This window comes from Pseudorasbora parva, chromosome 2 (genome assembly GCF_024679245.1).
Source record: "Pseudorasbora parva isolate DD20220531a chromosome 2, ASM2467924v1, whole genome shotgun sequence".
Taxonomy (NCBI): domain Eukaryota; kingdom Metazoa; phylum Chordata; class Actinopteri; order Cypriniformes; family Gobionidae; genus Pseudorasbora; species Pseudorasbora parva.
Window position 1 is genome coordinate 32,159,582 of NC_090173.1, and position 19,984 is coordinate 32,179,565.

Here is a 19,984-nt window from a genome sequence, read left to right on the forward strand (position 1 = left end):
AAGGAGAAAAGTTAAATTGTTCTAAATAGAGAAGAATATACAAAATATACCAAAACCGACTATTAAACCTTTAAAAATAATAATAATGCAATTAAAAAATAATAATGCACATATATAATTTATATATTTGTATATATATTTTACAAACTGTCTAGGTAAATTAATAAATCTTTCTTTATTTTGACCATGACAGTTGCGATTAGTCTTTGAACCCTAAAAAACTGCAGCCCGCAAAAAGCTCATACTTGTTACGCAATAATTAGAAGATTTGGCAACGGAATATTTAATTTGCTCTCGAATTTCGACCAATAGGGAGACACGCATTTAACCTTTGGACCAATAGGAACACGAAGACGCCGAGTCGTCAACGCCACTTGTCCAATCACCCGACGTTCTTTAACACGACCCAGCCCACTGCGAGGAGAAGAAATACGTTACATCTCCCAGTTTTATTGATGCCTGAAAATATGACCATTTGATCAATAATACGAACGCGAGTTAACAGAGGGTGAGTTTGACGGTTATACTGTATTACTTACACAAACACATCGGACCTCCGAGCTTTTTTTTAATCATAATTGAGAGATATTCTTGTCGCTGCTTGGCTAACTGAAAGATACTGAAACTTGAATGCTACATTTGTTTCTAAACGATTTAACTTAGCGTTACCATGCTGTAGCGGGTTTGTGTGAGTGAATACACACCTCTCATACTCCTCACTAACTGAGCAAACCCAAAGTACATTTATTAACAAATACATATAGTAATCTAGCAATAAATCCCATTTGATTTCGAGCACTGTCCTCTTGTAGTTACCGCTGAAATCTTCATCGATTAATAATTGATTAGCATAATTTACTTTGCAGAAAGTATCACAGCCGGAGAAACGAATCCGTTTTATGAAACTTATCATTACTTCTGCTATGTTCTTGCAGATCTTTACTCTTTATGTGTTTGTGGAAGTGCTGCTGACTACCATCACCATCTCCAGGATCCATGTCTTTTTTGGTGAGTGAGCTTGATTGGGTTAAAATATATGATTGTCAAAATGACAAAATTACATTTATCTCTTGCTTTCTCTCAGCGCTGGGTGTCAGAGAAACTTAGTGTGGAAAGCCTAAGGGACCTGGAGTTATTTGGAGGTGAGTTCAGTAGTCCAGCATCTCATGTCGCTCTGCTTCCCACCCGTCTGCGCTTATTGCAGTGGTAGCCAGTGTGAGTATGAAGACTAGCCCTAGAAACTCAAACCTTTGGCACAAAAAATAGTTCCTATAATACAAAATATATCAAATGGTTAATTGGCCCATTTTTAACTCGTCAAGGAGATACACAACTTTGGACATAAATCCCCCTCATAGTCTATAGCTGTGTAGTCATAGCTATGCAGACACACACACAGCAAACAAAAAACTCTACAAGTGCAGATTCGCAACCAACCAGTACCTTTGCAAAAGCAACAGTACAGCTTTTGGCTCGCTGTTTGTTTTGCTTGTGCTTCATTAAAGGTTTTGTGAATTTAATATTGTCAAGCTTTGTGGGGTTTCGTTGTAAATGTGTTGTGCTACTGCTCTGTAATGAAAGTGCAGCATTGTGACTGATGATGACAGCCATGTGTCTGTGAGGCTTTTTAATCTCCTTCCTGTGGCGATGTATCTGTATGTATGTAGGACGACTCTGATCTAGTGTAATTGCTTGGTGTTGACAGATTGCTTCTGAGGTGCAACTGACAGCTGAGTCACTGCAACCGATATGTAGGGAGGTCTAAGGTGAAGCCGTATGAAATCTGTTAGAGGAGTACTATATGTAGATTGTGAACGTTTTTACTCCTAGGCTAGTTTACTGTGAAATACAGATATAAAAAGGCTTCATGTCTTTTTACTCGTTGGTGTCTCTCTTTTGACAGCATCAGTACAAACATTCTCTTTCATTTAGTTGCAATAAATAACATAATTTACACAACCAATCAAAAGCTTGGGGTCAGTAAAATGTCTTTAAAAATAATGATTACTATTATTCTGCTAGGATGTGTTAAAATGATAAAAAGTGACCATCTATTTATCAAATAATTCTGTAAAAAACTATCAAGGTTTGCACAAAAATATTGTTTTCAACATTGATTATTATGAGAAGTTTCATCATATTAGAATGATCAATCATCATATTAGAATGATTTCTGACAGATCACGTGACACTGAAGACTGGAGTAATGATGGTGAAAATTCAGCTTTGACATCACAGCAGTAAATTAACAAAAAACAACTTTTATATTGTAATATTTCACAAATGATTTTGTTCAAATTAACACAGCCTTGATGAGTGTAGAATAGTCTTTCAAGAACATAATTGGGTAACACTTTATTTTAGGGTTCAGGTCTCACTCACTATGAACTAGTTGCTTATTAGCATGCATATTACTAAGATATTGGCTGTGCGTTGTGTTATAAATTCATATTTATCCCTTAATCCTACCAATAACAAAACTTAAAACTACAAAAATGACCTTATTAACTAATAAGCTGTAAATTAAGACTTTATTGTGGCAAAAGTCATAGTTAATAATGAATATGTGTTTCCCATACTAAAGTTTGACCAAGAATTGCACTGACTCCAGACTTTTGAAAGGAAGTCTATATTAGACTATTGGAAATAATTTGAACAAATATGTTATACTTTAGCGGCCATGTAAAAATATTTTTTGGCTGACATTGGTCTTGTTCAAGAGATTTGTTTTAATGCCAAGTGACTTTGAAATGTATATAACTGTACAGCCACAGTGTCTTTATAGTCTGAATTCTATGTACAGTAGTACCAAATAATATAGATATAGACGTACAATTCACTCCTTTTACTTATGAATGGGAGAAACAGCAGCACCCAATATCGCGGAATACGTCCCGCCTTCTAAATAAAAGAGCCAATCTCTGATTGGTAAAGTCATTGTGTCACTGCAGCTGCTAACAGAAGCTCCGGTTCCCATAGAAACCTGAGACTCGTGGTTAGGACTGAACTTGTGCTTTGGTCTAGCCTGAAAAATATGTTTTTGTATTGCTATTTGAGCATTAGAAACAACTTTTATGGGGGCGTTTTTGAGAATTCAGCATTCCCCGATAGGTCTTGGATGCCCTAAATATCTGCCCGAAGGCATGCATGACTGCAGAGTGAACAGACTTTCCTTGGAAGGGGCTTTTATCGTACCTGTTATGAATTAATTTCCTAAGTTGCCTGTCTCTAAGAGGGTGTGAAGGTCTAGCATGGAGATTGACAGGATTTTTTAGATGTTGCTTTTTCAATGTCTGCTTCCATTCATTTTGTTGTACTCCATAATCGCTGCATCATGTTTGCTTTAAATACGCTAAGTTTTGTTTGCTTTTGGCTGTTACGACGTTTTTCATGGCAATGCATAAATAAAAACGGTCCATCACCAAGATAGTTAAGTAAATATTAAAGAATGTCTTTCTGATGTTTTTTGTTGTTGTTGTTGAATTGAGTGCTCAATTAATATAAATAGAATCGCTGCTTTCTTAAATGATTTTGATCATTTATGCAATATGTTGCGATTTATAAATCATAATATATGTGCTGTCAATTTTGACTAGACAGTTAAAATAATTTATATATTCTGAGTTTTAAGTGTCTGTTTCAATGTTGAGAATTTTTTTAAAATAAATTTTTCAATAAAAAATGTAAGAATATATATAATTGATGCCTAAGATAGCCATCTAATAAATATGTATCTATAATTTTATACCAAATATCTTTTGGAGTTGATTCAATCACATTGGCAGGATGTTGATAAATAAACTAAGAGAGGGTTTAGAAAAAAGATGCTCCAGATGTTTCTTAAATTTGTGAGAACCCCATTAAAGGCAGATTTTTTGTTTGTATGTGTGTCTTTTGCGTCATTTACATGATTTCTCTACGCCAGAGCAAACTCAGGCAAGCCCACTAAGGAAAGTAAGTGTGGAATATCTTTCCCATCACGCCTGTTGGTGTGTTGATGAGCATGTGAGCTGGCGTGTGCTTGTGTAAATGTGCAAATGTAAGATTGATGGTGTATGTGGCGCTCCGATGAATACATCCCCGTGCTCCTGTGTTTGTGTGCATGCACTCATTGTGCTGCTGTGACACTCATACCTCACACCCGCTCAGACTGAGGGTCCAGAAGAGGGAAGTGCTCTTTTTTTAATGAGGAAAAGGAAAATTATGGCCCAAGAAACTCACTGGGGTCACTAGGGGTTTATTATTGTAAAGAGTTATTGATAAACCAAAGGCAAGCAAAGACTTGGGGTATAAATATTAAATGTTTGGGGCTGGTTCAATTTTAAATGCACTATTTAAAATGTAATTTTATTCCTTTGATGGCAATTCAGTCTTCATTGTCACTTGGTCCTTCAGAAATTATTCTAATATGATGATTTGATGCATCAATGTTGGAAGTATTTTGGATGCATTATTGGAAGCCATGATTTTATATAGTAAGTTCCGAAGAATAGCATTTATTTGAGCCATTATAAACACATTTACTGTCACTTATGAACAATGTGCCATTGTGGAATAAAAGTATGAAATATACTTCAAATTTCATGTGGTAGCCTAAGGGATGAGTACATACTGTTTGCACTTTTGGATAAGCTGCCCCTTTAATGGATGACATAAACTTTGAGTGAATTTAATGAATGTCTTCTTTAGCTAATAATGGTTAGCAGTCTAATTCAACAGATAATTAAGAACGTAAAGGTTTAGTCTGTGATTCGTGTATTGTTGTTTACTGCACTTTAACCTCATTAATTGACACATTGTGAATCAGTGCAACTTATTCTGCATTACCATTTATTAATGCAATTTAAGACATCTATCTTACGGAATTCCCTCATAAGAGTTGTCACAAAGAACGAACCAAAACCAGGATTAATTATAATGTTGTCATTGGTCACCTAAGCATGCGAAGTGGGATGATGCTCATTGTGTTCATGCAACACATGGAGTCATCCTGTCAAAGCCTGGGCTTGCTGCACTGTTCACTGAAATAGTCCTGCAAACACATCAAAGGGCATAAAATGATTTGTTTTATGAATTGCCATAGACTTGCATGATCTCCACTGACAAAAACTTGCATCATATTTGAAAGGATGTTATTGTTAATATTATTGTGAGTTCCATGGCAGTGCTTTTCTTTTTAAGAAAAAGAAAAAAGTTTTTTGTCTTAATGGCCCTGGGATCATGTATATCTATGACCAAATTCAGCAGTGTATGGTACAGTTTATTTGATGCTTATATAACATGCTTTTGCAAATATGCAGAGTTTTGTGAGGCCATTCCTGCTGCAGTTTCAACTTCTCGTCTCGCCTCGTGCTGAGTTTCAGAACTGTTGGACAGAATCTTTAATTAGCCATAATCTGCCATTTCTCAGTACTTGATCTGTATGATTCTCTGAAGAGCTTTGCAATGGCTGGGATTTATCAGTGTATGTGCAATAAAAACCCTTCCCCTCTTCAAAACCAGGTTGGTTTGTGCTGTTAACTGTGATTTGTTAATGTGTGTACTTGAAATGTTTTTTTAATTCACGGAAATTGACATTGAAGGTCATCGTATGTTTAGTTGACATCTCAAAATACTATGATGCTTTTGAAGTAAAGCTAACATGCACTTAAGATGTTTGCAGCCCAAACACTGCTTGCAAGGTGACACAAATCCTGTCACAATCACTAAAGGTTGATGTTGGCTCACATTCAAAAGACTTTTTATGTTTCAATATATTGTCCATTATCCAAACTACAACATCTGTGAATGCACAGTCAAGTAAAAAAAAAACAACAGTTAAACAAAATGTCTTCGCATTAATACAAAAAATAGCATCTCTAACCAAATAATGTTAGGCCTTTATCTAGAGATCTTTAACTTTTCTGTGACTTTCAACAAACTGGTCCTAAGGTCTTTGTAGTGGATGTAAAAATTCACACCGGTACACCAGCAGAGTAAGCACAGATGTACAATAAGTGCAAAAGTTTGGAGTTGGTTTTTCTTAATGTTTTTTTGAAAGAAGTATCTTATGCTCCCCAAAGCTGTATTCATTTGATCAAAAGTACGGTAAAACAGTAATATTGTGAAATTGTTTTACAATTTAAAATCACTTTTCTATTTGAATATATTAAAAAATGTTAAATATTTGATGGCACAGCTGAATTTTCAGCTTCATTACTGACTGCAGTGTTCAGTGTCACATGATCCTTCAGAAATCATTGTAATATGATGATTTGCTGCTCAAGAAATGTATTTATTTGAAATTTTTAAATAAGGCATTTCTTTATTGTGACAAGCTTTTTTGGAAAAGAGAAAAATAAAATTTCTTAAAAATAGATATTTGATAATCTAATGTAGTGGCATTCATACATTTTGTAAGTGTTAATTTAGTGTTGAAATATTTTATTGGGTCACTGGATGATGAAATTGAAAATTACTTTCCAAAATGTACCTCCAGTAAAATCACTGGGCTCACAATCTAATAATTCAAGTATGATAAAAGGATTTAATTGTGTTGATTGGGCGACACTAGAAATACTGAATTGGGATCTGAATTGTTTCTCAGTCCTCTTTCTAGTTTCTCAATATTTAGTGGGTCAAAGCCCATACTAATGCCCGAGTTTATGTTCACAATAAGGCAATCGAGACACAGCCATATTTAGTTTGCACTTTGTTTATTTAGCCCTGCCCCCAGTGGCATAACACTGTAGAGGTTGTGAGTACATGTGTGGTCTAGAGTTTTTTGCCTCATTTGACTAATGACTTCTTTTCATTGACTTAGGCCCATGAGGACAGTCAAGAGTCTCTGAGCCCTCTCCCACGCAGGGACACCATGGGAAGCTTTCTTCCAGACAACAGTGCCTATGAGCTGTGCACTGTCGTAGGTGAGACCAAGACTGCACATTGCTAGTATAGACATCTCTGTGAGGTTCTCTGCTAACGTCTGTGATTCCATTTCCTACTGCTGATGAGTGTGTGTTTGTCTGTGCTTGTGTAGGTCGAGGTTTGGAGGACTTGATGACAGTGAATATGGCCAGGTACAAACCGACAGGGGAACATGTGGCCATCCGGCGTATTGACCTGGATTCCTGCACTAATGACATGGTCAATTACTTACAGGTCAGTAGAAAGGGACCACATAGCTTCCCTACAGATATACTTACATATGGACATTTTAAGTAATTTTGTATTTATTTCAATTATGAATAAAGCAAAATAACTGAAATAAATATTTAGTTGAATTAACATCCTCCTCCTTACCCTACCGACAAAGAAATGTAAAAATACATAAATGTAAAACATTTCTAAATGAATAACTAAATAAAAGAATAAATAATCGAATGTGGAAAAATATATAGGCAAGGCAAGGCAAGTTTATTTGTATAGCACATTTCATACCCAATGGCAATTCAAAGTGCTTTACATAGAAATTAATTAAAACAGTGGTAACAAATGCATGAGAAAAAAAAAAAAAAAACTAATACATAAATATACATATATACATATACAAAAATAAGTAATATATTTTTGAAAATATATTACAAAAATAAAATATACATAAATAAGGAAATCAATCAGGATCATTGGTTTCAGAAACGGCTTTATTCACACCAACCAAGCAACAAAGCCAGAGTGGTTTGTGCAAAAAAGACCCTCCTGTTCCTTGGCCTGTCTGACATATATACTCCAGCAATCTTCCCAAAATGGTAGTTAACCTTTAGTTCTTTCTATAGCTGCTCTCCTGGCTCACGTCACCACCTTCCAAGTTCTTTTTCTGTCGATCATACAACTTCTGTATGTCCATTTTTTAACACACCCATAACGTCCACACACATGCTATACAGGGCAAAACCAACCTCAGCACACTGATACAGAATAGATAATAGTGTATTTTCATACTGCTTATTTAGCCTTAAACTTATTCATTCTTAAATAATAAACTCTTCCACAGCCCCCACCCCCTGCTTGCGCATGCCACTGGTGTGTTATATAGTTCTAAGTAAATTAAAACATCCTACAATGTTTTATATATGAAAGTGCACTTTTACTTATTATCGCTCACAACTAAGATTCGACCCTGAGTCAATTAAACAATCGCAAGCCGTTTCATTGTGGTGTCAAGACGAAACATTAGGATATTGCTAAGTGCACTTATTGCATGCGCAGGCTCCAGGGTGAACTTGAACCCCCTCAAACACTGCAGCTGATTCCTGTGGATACTGGATGGCGTCATGTCGAGAAGATGCCGTGCTCTACAATGTGTTCATTGTGTTTCATATTGTGAACTTCTGATTGAGGCTGTGTGTGTGACCTGCTAATTGAACTCCATTCCACATCCATGGAGTCATTTGAGAAGCATTGAATATTGTGGTGATATGCAGTGTATATTAAAAAAAAAATTGTTTTGACCTGATGCATGTAAACCTGTTGTTGGAAAAAACTTTTGGAATAGCATAATAGGGCCACTTTAAGTAGTAAATTACCATAATCATGTATATGTCAATAGTATATACAGTATATATAGGCATTGCAACCACTTTATTTGTATTTTTCCATAGGGAGAACTCCATGTGTCTAAGCTGTTCCACCACCCCTGTATCCTCCCATACAAGAGCGTCTTCATTGCTGAGAATGAACTGTGGGTGATCACACCCTTCATGGCATACGGTTAGCTAAGATATTCTGCATCAACTATATCAAGTCTGAACTGCTCATAGTACCAGTTGAAAATGTTTTTTCTTAACATACTTTTGTGTTTCCCTTCTTTATCAGGATCAGCACGAGACTTGATCCGTACACATTTTGCCGATGGTTTGAGTGAGCAGACAATTGCCTATATCCTGCTGGGTGTGCTGAGGGCACTGGAGTACATACATCAGATGGGCTATGTTCACCGGTGAGGAACACATGTACACTCATGATTATTTAGTAGTGTTATTAGTCAAACAGGTTAATATATCAACCACCACACCAGACTGTTGGTCTTATGCTTTTAATGTAGGTGCTACGAGAATACTTTTTAATTATCTTAATCTGTGTCTATAGGAGTGTGAAGTCAAGCCACATCCTGATTGCAGCAGATGGGCAGGTGTATCTGTCCGGTCTTAGGAGTATCTTTAGCTTGATTCGTCACGGTCAGAGAGCACGTGTTGTACATGATTTTCCCCAGTATAGTGTTAAAGTACTTCCGTGGCTCAGTCCGGAGGTTCTGCAGCAGGTACGTTTCTTATAACACACACACACACACACACACACACACACACACACACACACACACACAATCAGGACACTATAGTTCATTTATGTGAGAAAAATTCTTCATACAGTAGAGTCGACTACCAGTTAAACAGATACAAATTTTGTGACCAAATTTATTCAGACATTTTGACCTGACCATGTTTTGCTTAAGTTTTTTTTTCTATAATTGTTAATCCAACCATTTACACCACGTTATTATTGTTATTATTGATCAATTAAATGCAGGTGAGAATATAATTACTAAATACTGTGTATACTGAAATGAAATTTGATTATACCTGTATAAATCTGTGCATATGACAGAATCTTCAGGGATACGACTTCCGCTCAGACATTTACAGTTTGGGCATCACTGCATGTGAGCTAGCTAATGGACACGTCCCCTTCAAAGACATGCCAGCTACACAGGTAAGGCAAACGCTTGCTTTATCAATCCTTTTCAACTTCCATTTAGTTTTATAAATGTACTCTTTGCCTTTGTTAGATGTTGTTAGAAAAGTTGAATGGTACAGTCCCCTGCCTGCTGGACACCACCACCATCCCCCCCGAAGAACTGAGCATGAAACCATCTCGCTCAGGGGCCGACTCTGGGATCTGCGAGGTCCTCGGTGCCAGTGGAGCTCGCCACACTAATGGAGAACCCTCCTCCTCCTCTGCGGGAAACCCATACAGCCGGACCTTCAGTCCTCACTTTCATGCCTTTGTGGAACTTTGTCTGCAGAGAGATCCTGAGAAAAGGTCAATATAAAACTCAACTGCCTCCGATTTCAATTTATTTTTAAAGGACTAATTCAAAATTCTGTCATGTTTGACCATCATATCATTCCATACCGGTATGGAACAGAAAGAGGAGTTTTCAGGAATGGACTGAACACTCTTTTCCTTATAATGAAAGAGAAAGGGGATCCAGGATGTTGAGCTCCAAATGGATAAACTTTAGAAAGTTTCTCATAAGTAAATGATTGAAAACTTTACAAAAGGTCTCCTTTCTAAGCATTATTTAAAAATAAACTATGAGCATTATATTTTTTTACAGTATTTAATATTTTGTGTTAATGTTAGTTAATAAATATACATTTGTTCATTTAGTTGCATTAAATAATGTTAAAAGATTAACATTCTCTGAGTAACTTTAAAAACTAATGTCATCTTTGACATTTACTCACCATCATGTCAATCTAAACCTATTACCATTAATGTGCTGCTGAGCACAAAAAAATATATTTTGAAGAATATGGGTAACCAAATATTTGACGGGACTTATGGACTTCCGTTATGTAAAGTTATTGAACTATCCCCGCTATGCGTGAACGATCTATTTAACAGATATAACTTTTGTAAATGTAATGATAAATGTTGTAGAAGTGTGGTTCATTGATAAGTTCATGTTAACTAATGTTAACAATGAAACCTTATTGTTAAGTTTTACCAAATATGTTCTACATTTGTGGTGCAATGAATAGATTGAAATTGATGTTATGTCTTACCACAGACCTTCTGCCAGCTCTCTGATAGGCCATTCCTTCTTCAAACAAGTGAGTTTTACCTTCTTCTAAACAAAAACTTGATATTCGTGCAAATTTAAACACAAAGTGGTCGCTGATTTTTTAATAAATTGTTATCAATGTAACATTTCAGATAAAGCGCAGACCATCCGAGGCTCTTCCTGAGCTCCTGCGTCCAGTTTCTCCAATCAGCAGCCTAGACTGCATGCAACCTCAGGATTCACCAACTGGACTAGCTAGTCTGGAGTCTGATCTCAGCAACCTGGATGTGGATGACTGGGATTTTTGACATTAAGCAGATGAGAGATGGAGGGATGATGGATTGGATGGAAAGGTGTGATTTACCATAGGACTCTTAATGAGAAATGTGGAAGATTTAGTTTTGTCTTTTTTCTTTTTTAGTGTGAAGGGAGAACAAGGGAAGGCCTGTGCTATGTGAATGTGATATAGACATTACAAAGAGCTTCAAAGAAGCTACAAGAGACTCTGGAATGTTTCTAGGTTGTTTTTGTGGTTTGTGTATGTCAATGAAACATACACAAGAAGAGACTGTAAGAGAAATGAAAAGCCAGCAGCCACATAGCCTTGCTAATGCATTCAGAAGCATGAACTGGAGCCTGAGGCATGCACTGCGCACCCTTGCCTACATTTTAGTTACGCTTACAGACTAGCCATGTGACAATGGAGATCACTTCAGGCTACTTCAGGAACGTGTTCTATGCGTTTCAACTGAACTAATGACACTCTATGAATGTCTACCAGCTTACAGCAACACAGGTTCACAATTGAATTGCCATGTATCCTAGCATATTTGTCCAGTCAAGCATAAAGAGCTGTCAGTAAAGTCAAACTCACCATAGCACTGTCCCAATTTATGGATTGATTGTGGGAATGGTGCTCAATAATGACACCACAAAAAAATAATATGCTAGAGGACACGTTTTATTTTGTTTTTCCTGCAATCTGGAGCAGTTATTAGTTTAAAAATATTCGTTTGGTTGTATTATTGCTAAGATAAATTTCTGTTCTTGGCATGCGTTACTGAAGGAAGTACTTCAATGGACCGTATGTGTATTTTCAGCATATTTACATCTTGGTCAAATGGAATAAATGTTGCTGTTGATGTTGTTTGCTGTTTATATACAATATGTAAGGAATAATTGACGACGGGCCGTTGAATTATTTGAAAAATAATGCACACCCGAGGTGGTGATGCGGCCACGACGCGAAGCGATAGATATATATATACACACAGTGCCTTGCAGAAGTGAACTTTGCGACCTTTTGCCACATTTCAGGCTTCAAACATAAAGATATAAAACTATAATTTTCTTTGAAGAATCAACAACAAGTGGAATACAATCGTGAAGTGGAACGAAATTTATTGGATATTTCAAACTTTTTTAACAAATAAAAAAACTGAAAATTTGGGCGTGCAAAATTATTCGGCCCCCTTAAGTTAATACTTTGTAGCGCCACCTTTTGCTGCGATTACAGCTGTAAGTCGCTTGGGGTATGTCTCTCAGTTTTGCCCATTCCTTCTTGCAAAACAGCTCGAGCTCAGTGAGGTTGGATGGAGAGCGTTTGTGAACAGCAGTTTTCAGTTCTTTCCACAGATTCTCGATTGGATTCAGGTCTGGACTTTGATTTGGTCTCTCTTTGTAAACTGTTCAGTGCATGCGAGTGCTGCCGTATATCCCAATATGACAAGTCGTTTTGACGTTATCTCCCGGGTGTAGAGTTATATATATATAACCGTGCGCGAGTTCTCATTCAGGTCTTCTGACTCTACACCCGGGAGATAACGTCAAAACGACTTGTCATATTGGGATATACGGCAGCACTCGCATGCATATATATAAAAAAATATATAATAATAATAATACAATAATATATATATATATAAAATACTGTTAGGTGTTGACAGTTTTGACCCATAGACCAGATATGCGAAATGAAGACCAGGAGTCAGGATTTTCAATCATCGGAGAGAATTTTACTGAAGAATAGTTTGCAGTTTCATCAGTAGAGTCAGCTTCAGAGTCTCTCAGGGCGGTGTCAGGCCAGACTCTACTCTACACAACCTTACACAAAATTACCACTCCAGTTATACCAATTTCAAGGGCATGATTTACATCATTACAAACACGTGGAATATTACTGTTTGGCATAAAGTCTAAACAATGTGTCATGCGAGAATAGATAGATGTTGTTGTTGTTGTTGTTGTTGTTGTTGTTGTTAATCAGGATGTATACATCAGACAATCCCAAGATTGGGGTAGTGTTGACTTCAGTGGAGTCCTAGAAAGACGCCAAGAGGTCTAGGGTGTGAGAAAAGCGGTCCAATCCAGTCGAAAGACCTGCACAGAACATGTAACACACACACACAAGACTCTAGGGCACATCTCTCCTCCAAGGTTAGTGCAGCAGTGAGCTTATCAACACCACATGACAAACAAATCTCCAGAAAGAAAAGTAAGACTTATATCATCTACCTCATTCTATAAAGTAATATAAAGACAAAAATGTACTTCTATCAATGGGAAAAATCACACTATATAAAATAGGAAGAAATCACAATTGGGAGACTCAAATCCTCCCACCCCTTCCTGTCCTGTGGTTATTAACAACAGGCAGGATTCACCTCTTGGAAGTTCTAACTTTTTCTCCAAAGCCCTGTTGGTCAGGACCCAGAGATAGAGGTCAGGTTATCTTTGTCAGGGCACATAGATAGGGGTCAGACTGTCTTTGTCAGACCGTCTCTGGAAAGCAAATTAGACACCATACAGCAGACATAGAGTCAAAATCATATTAAATAATAGTTAAATGTATTAATGATCAAATAATTGATTGTCAATAATTCATTATTTTGAAAGGATAATAACTGGTTATTTAATTCATGAGGTTATTAAAAATCATTCAAAAGGATAAGATGCATATGATGAAGAGGCAAGGGTGTCGACCCACTCCCCCCTTCAATACAAACAATTTTTTATAAAAAAAATGTATCTTTGGAAAGGGTATGAAATTTCCTCACGTCCTCTGCACAGCCTAGAACAAGACATTTGAGTCCATGATCTGCCGTTTTTGCTCTCTTCGCGTAACGCTTGTTTACCTACAGAACTCCCGATGATTCGGCTCCGTCAGTTCCGCCTGACAATGAACATTGGCTGGCATGCAAATGTTGGGGGCGTACAACAAAGTAATGCAGAAGCCACTCAAAATAGTCAGTGTTATGTTTGCTACTCACCCGCTGCAAAATAATCATACTTCAGTTCTCAAAAATGTATATTTATTTAAAAAATTGACTAGAAGCCTTGTCAAATGACTATTGTTTCAACTTAGATGGTGAAGGTGACGTTAGCTACAAGGATCAAGTGAACGATCTGTAAGCAACTAAACAGTAGTAGTAAACGTAGTTAGCTTCTGAGTTATGTGTTAATGATGAAATATAGGCTAATTTAGATTTTAATCTGTCAAAAGGGAATGACATGCATATCTACTCTTGTATTTTATGTCAACACTGGCAGGAAATAATATTAACCTTTGTCAGTTGACACACTGTTATGTGTGCTACTTAGTTTCCAATTGTTACTTTACTAGCATGTTGCATTGGATCTAGAAAACACAGGTTTTTAACACAGGTACGATTTTATCGTAATGTTGTCTTACTAAGAAACTTTCAATTTAATCAGAAATGGGTTTGACAGTCAATAAGTGGATAAATCACTACTTACTGTTTGCAGGAATAGGGTTGGAATCGGCCCTTTCTTCAGTTTTAGACACAGTTCAGTTTGAGTGAATCCTGCTTGATATTGTCCCAGGTTAGAAAAACTGTCCGTGGTGAAATGGGCCGAGCAAACGAACAACTTTGAATTAAACTGTTGCGGTATCGAATTGTAAATAAATATCAACCATGACATTTTTTATCCATGGGAAGGGTATGAAAAGTCCTCACATCCCCTGCACAGCCTGGAACAGGACATTTATTTCCATGATCTGCCGTTTTCGCTAAATGTTGAGAATCGCTTGTTTTTTTGTGGTGCTTTTCACAAAAAAGATTTACATATGAAGAAGTTGGCAATGGTGTTTGAGACCAATGATGTCCATTTACTGAACTCTTATTTCACTATGGCAAGGTTAATTCAATTTTTCATTCTAGGGCACCTTTAATATTGACTGATACTGATCATTTAAAAAGCCTGTCTTAATTCTTCTTGACATCAAAAAAGATAGAAAATGATGTTTACTATACTGTCATCCACATTGACGATTGATATGTCATCTGCCACCTTGAATGCTCAAGCCCTTTAAAGTAGGGTGGATTCTGATTGGCTGTTGAATGTTTTCATCATTCATAAGATGGAAAACAAATGTTATTGGAATATTATTCTTCCTCTGCGTCGTTATTATTATAACTTTTTTCATAGAATTAGAACAATTATTAAAACTTCAGTTAAAGTTCTCTTCCTTGGTGAGAAATATTGTCCAATAATACAGTGCATTTCTAGTGAATGACATACAGCTTGTCCAGTCTCAAGCTGGGAGATTTCTGAGAATGAAAAAAAATCCCCAAAGAAAAAAGTTCTACAAAAGAGTACAAGTTTATTTCAAAGGTTCTGAAAATATACAACGCAACTGGAAATCTTATTGACTAAGGTAGAATACAGAATGGAAAAGAGGCTGTTTAGTGCTAGTCATCCTCATCTGAGGGAGGCTGGTCAGCAGCTGCCTGCTGTTTCTGCATCTTAGCCATGAGCTCTGGAGAAGAAATAAAAATACACCAAAATGTACTTCCTTATTCTCCATTTCATATTATATATGACAATAGTGAGTGAATTTATCAGTGCTCCAAGAGTGTCTGACCAATTAAAGCAAAGTTTGTCTAGTCATCTGTGATTAATAGAAAAGATAAGCACCTTTAGCCGGGTTGAAGACACCATTGGTCTGCTGGTTGCAAACATAGCAGCGCTTGGACTTGCGGTAGTGCTGAAGAGCACAGGTCTCGCAGAAGTAGTGCCGGCACCTGGAAAACAAATAAATTATAATTTTAACTTGAGAATGACATACTAGGTCTGCAGTCAAATATGTGGCTACAATATGCAAAAACAAATGTCAAAAAAATGTAGATATGATGTACATGCAAAGCATCATAAAGCATGGATTTGTGCTATGGTAGTAAGAGTGGAGAACAGCATTTGCCATTCAAACTGGCCATGGCTTGATGTTGCACTTACTTTGTAATAATAGGGTTCTTAAAGGACTCTCTACAAATGAAACACTTAAAAGGAAGATCTTCTTCATCACTGCTCACTTCATAGTTCTCATCATCTGTGAGAGAGATAATATGTCAGAAAACTGAACAAAAGAAGCTAAATGTTTTCAAAAACCTGTACTAACCGTTTGCCCCGTATCTTCCTTCGTCAAGCTCTCGCTCAATCTGCCAGCCATGCTTGTAGTCTGAGCGGTCATGCAGAAATTTACAGCTGTCTAAGGATTAAAAAAAATTACATGTTTGTTTCTGCAATGACTTTTGCCATAGGTGTGTTAACATGAACCTCAAAAGAGAGGCAAGCATAGAGAGTAATCATGTGGCTTACTAACCTCCAAACCCACAGAAGCCTGTCTCTTTATAGTCTTTACAAATGTCAGGCTGGTAATCCCACCGGACTGTGGCCCTGAGGTGCTCAGGGGCTCTGATCGGTCCTTTCCTATCACATAAAATACATTGTGGTGTTGTGTCTTAAATATTTAGTTGCAGCAAAGACACAGCATTTGACCATTTCTACTGACTCACCTGACCATACCAGAGGAAGCATTGCCCATGGTCGAATCTTTGGGTTTAATGAATTTGTGGTAGTTGTTGATGCCACGATAAATCTTATCATCTTCTTTACCAGACAACTCCTATGAATAAAATACAGACATTAAGAGATTGTGCCTCCTGTGGCCACCAAAACAATATCGGTAATCATGTATCTTAAAAGTCGGCATGAAATGGAAAATCACCATCTATTTTCTTGGTGATCTTATTGTAAACCATTCCCCCATGCATACATTTCATTTTTTTCACCTCTTAATTTTTAATTAAATGTTATAACTCAAGCTCTCTGTGAAACAACAGGTTGCTTCGAAATAATTTAGTCTCCCCTTCATTAAAACCCACAACAAGCATTCAATCAATCAACCAACCGATGGATATAATCAAGCCCCTGCCTTTTTTCTTTTTTGATAATCTGTTTCATTGCCGGACATTCAATTTGAAATGTTATTGATCATTTTGTCTTATGTTCATTTCAGTTTTAGAGAAACAAATATCCTATTTAATATCTCCTTCTGTGTTCAATACATGAACATGTTGAAACTATATGTGGGTGAGTAGATGATATCAAAAGTATTGAGATTTTTTTACACTTGTTATTATAGGAAATAGAGGTTCTTTATCTTATATTTATTTAATTACACAGACAATTACTATTCAGCAAAATGTATGTCAAAAATATTGAATGTCAATAAAAAACTTAACTGATTTGACCTGAATAATGCTACTATACAGGTGCTGATCATATAATTAGAGTATCATCAAAAAGTGTATTTATTTCACTAATTCCATTCAAAAAGTGAAACTTGTATATTATATTCATTCATTACACACAGACTGATATATTTCAAATGTTTATTTCTTATAATTTTGATGATTATAACTGACAACTAATAAAAATTCCAAATTCAGTATCTCAGTCCCAGAGTCTGGAGGAAGAGAGGAGATGCACACAATTTACATTGCTTGAGGTCCAGTGTAAATTTTCCAAAGTCAGTGATGGTTTGGGGTGCTGGTGTTGGTCCACTGTAGCCTGGATGCCAGCCGAACTTAGCCCCGCCCACAAAATGTTTAGGTCGGGCAGTTCGGACACCCGTCAGACCTCCGTTCATCTTCAGAACAGTTTAAGATATTTTATATTTAGTCTGAGAGTGTATCCAAGTGTATACCCACTATACTGTCCATGTCCAGAAAGGGAATAAAAACATCATCAAAGTAGTCCATATGTGACATCAGTTAGTTCATTAGAATCTATTGAAGCATCGAAAATACATTTTGGTCCAAAAATAACAAAAACTACGGTTTTATTCAGCATTGTCTTCTCTTCCGCATTTGTTTTCAAACCTCAAATAAAGATTCAAACTGTAATGAATCAGCGTATTGATTCATGATTTGGATAGCGTGTCAAACTGCTGAAATCACGTGACATTGGCGATCCAAATCATGAATCAATCCGCTGATTCATAACCGTTCAAATTTTTATTTGAGGTTTGAGAACAAACGCAGACAAGAAGACTGCCGAATAAAGTCATAGTTTTCGTTATTTTTGGACCAAAATGTATTTTCGATGCTTCAAGAGATTCTAATGAACTAACTGATGTCACATATGGACTACTTTGATGATGTTTTTATTCCCTTTCTGGACATGGACAGTATAGTGTGAAGATGATGAACGGAGGTCTTACGGGTGTGGAACAACATTAGGGTGAGGAGTTAATGACATCAATTTCATTTTTGGGTTATCTAACCCTTTAAGTAATATTCTAATTTTCTGAGATACTGAATTTGGGATTTTCCTTAGTTTATCAGTTATAATCATCAAAATTAAAAGAAACATTTTAAATATATCAGTCTGTGTGTAATGAATGGATATAATTTACAAGTTTCACTTTTTAAATGGAATTAGTGGAAAAAATTAACTTGTTCATGATATTCTAATTATATGACCAGCACCTGTATTATCTTCTTTTGAGTAGAAATATGTGTAATGATAATATTAGATAATTAAATAACTGAAAATAATGAATTCTAATTGGACAATTTTGTAATGCAGATGTTTTTTTCTGTTTACTGCTGTAAACCTGCTTTGAAGAAATCTTATATAAAATGTAAAAATTCATATACACTTGACTTAACAATGTTGGTGCTAATTATTGTATTATAACCAGTACCTCTTGAATCTTCTGGCTTCGCTCAAAGATGGCCTGAGCATCTTTGTCCCTCTCTGTGTCCAACTCATAAACAGCAGTGGCCCCCATGTCATCCGGTCCCTCTGGTTTCTGTAGCACACACACAGATTTACAAGAATCACATGTTTAGAATGGAATCAAATTAATCATTTGCATTTAAAGTTTAATATAATGAGAATCATAAGAAAACACGACTGCCACACTGTAAACATCAGACAGACTCACCGCTGACCGAGTCGACTTGTAGGCGACAGTGACACTCTTGCCTTCTTTCTCCTCTTCACTTTCACTTGACGAGACTGCTTCCCTCTCCACTTTCTTTGTCTAAACGTTGGGATGTGCAGGTGTTGCGGTTATGGTTTCAGAGCAAACAACAGCTTCGTAAAAGAAAGAAAAATGCAGACTGGTTCTGACTTCATGAAACATGCAAAATACCGACATACTTTCTGAATCATGGGGTTCGTAATAGCAGCTTTCTTCTTTCTGACCACAGCACTGCCCTCCTCGTCGCTACTTCTGCCTGATGAACACACAAAGATACTGATTTAATGCATCCGTCGGTTGTGATCAGAATTACAACAGACAACTGTATTGACTAGAAAACAGCTCAGTCAACTCATGCATTAAAAATAAAATATAAATAAGAACAAAATACTGTACCTTTATCGCTATCACTTGCATTTCTTTTCCGTGCAGAAAATTTCTTGTTAGATTTCTTAAAAAGAAACTTGCAGGTTGTTTTAGGCTCTTCTGACTCCGCCATCTTGAACTAGTATGATGAAAACAAACCACTGAGTAGAAATGAGGAATGTCAGCTATAGTGCCTCTTGTGTTTGGGATGAATAACACAAAATGACAGCTTGCTTTTCTGATACAGAACCCTACAGAACAACACTAACATTTTATACTGTACACTGTACTATACACCAGAGGTTTCAGACATTCTCAGTGCCAAGGACCTACATGTGTAGAATCTATAAGTTTAGCTAAATACATGCTTTATATTGCAGACATTGGGTTATTATTCTTTTTTTTTCCTCTTTTTTTTTTACATTTTATTATTACTTAAATGAACAAATTCAACAAATCCAAATAACAGAAAAACACTTAATAGATAGAAAGATAAGAATTTTGCTACACTTAACACTTAACCACACCCCTGTCGTAAAGTGCCACCAGACGAGAAAAAC

General features: G+C 36.4%; 2 protein-coding genes across 4 annotated transcripts; one reads left to right on the forward strand and one right to left on the reverse strand.

Annotated features, from left to right (window-relative positions):
• The first annotated feature begins 368 nt into the window (after positions 1-368).
• Positions 369-11,912, forward strand: strada (STE20 related adaptor alpha). Of its 3 annotated transcripts, XM_067416016.1 has the most exons (14): positions 369-508; positions 936-1,008; positions 1,085-1,142; positions 3,926-3,954; positions 5,437-5,502; positions 6,803-6,905; positions 7,019-7,140; positions 8,580-8,688; positions 8,794-8,917; positions 9,067-9,238; positions 9,583-9,687; positions 9,764-10,017; positions 10,772-10,814; positions 10,918-11,912. In XM_067416016.1, exons 2-14 carry the CDS (start codon positions 997-999, stop codon positions 11,071-11,073), a joined length of 1,353 nt encoding a protein of 450 aa, XP_067272117.1. In that variant the 5' UTR covers positions 369-508; positions 936-996; the 3' UTR covers positions 11,074-11,912. The 3 variants fall into 3 exon arrangements, with proteins under 3 accessions (XP_067272117.1, XP_067272126.1, XP_067272135.1); XM_067416025.1 differs by lacking the exon at positions 5,437-5,502; XM_067416034.1 differs by lacking the exons at positions 369-508; positions 3,926-3,954; positions 5,437-5,502 and having other exon boundaries at positions 935-1,008.
• Positions 11,913-15,369: 3,457 nt separating this feature from the next.
• On the reverse strand, positions 15,370-19,596 carry rnf113a (ring finger protein 113A). The gene is made up of 10 exons (XM_067428937.1): positions 19,455-19,596; positions 19,238-19,314; positions 19,020-19,118; positions 18,777-18,884; positions 16,582-16,691; positions 16,389-16,495; positions 16,185-16,274; positions 16,022-16,115; positions 15,704-15,810; positions 15,370-15,545 (listed from the first exon to the last, which is right to left on the reverse strand). Exons 1-10 carry the CDS (start codon positions 19,555-19,557, stop codon positions 15,478-15,480), a joined length of 963 nt encoding a protein of 320 aa, XP_067285038.1. The 5' UTR covers positions 19,558-19,596; the 3' UTR covers positions 15,370-15,477.
• Positions 19,597-19,984: the final 388 nt, after the last annotated feature.

Coding starts and splice junctions, on each gene's coding strand:
- strada (XM_067416016.1), top strand. Junction 7,141..8,579: donor ACATGGTCAATTACTTACAG/GTCAGTAGAAAG, acceptor ATTTTTCCATAG/GGAGAACTCCATGTGTCTAA. Junction 10,815..10,917: donor GCCATTCCTTCTTCAAACAA/GTGAGTTTTACC, acceptor GTAACATTTCAG/ATAAAGCGCAGACCATCCGA.
- rnf113a (XM_067428937.1), bottom strand. CDS start 19,557: ATGGCGGAGTCAGAAGAGCCTAAAACAACCTGCAAGTTTCTTTTTAAG. Junction 16,496..16,581: donor GCTTCCTCTGGTATGGTCAG/GTGAGTCAGTAG, acceptor TTTATGTGATAG/GAAAGGACCGATCAGAGCCC. Junction 15,811..16,021: donor AAGAACCCTATTATTACAAA/GTAAGTGCAACA, acceptor TTTGTTTTCCAG/GTGCCGGCACTACTTCTGCG.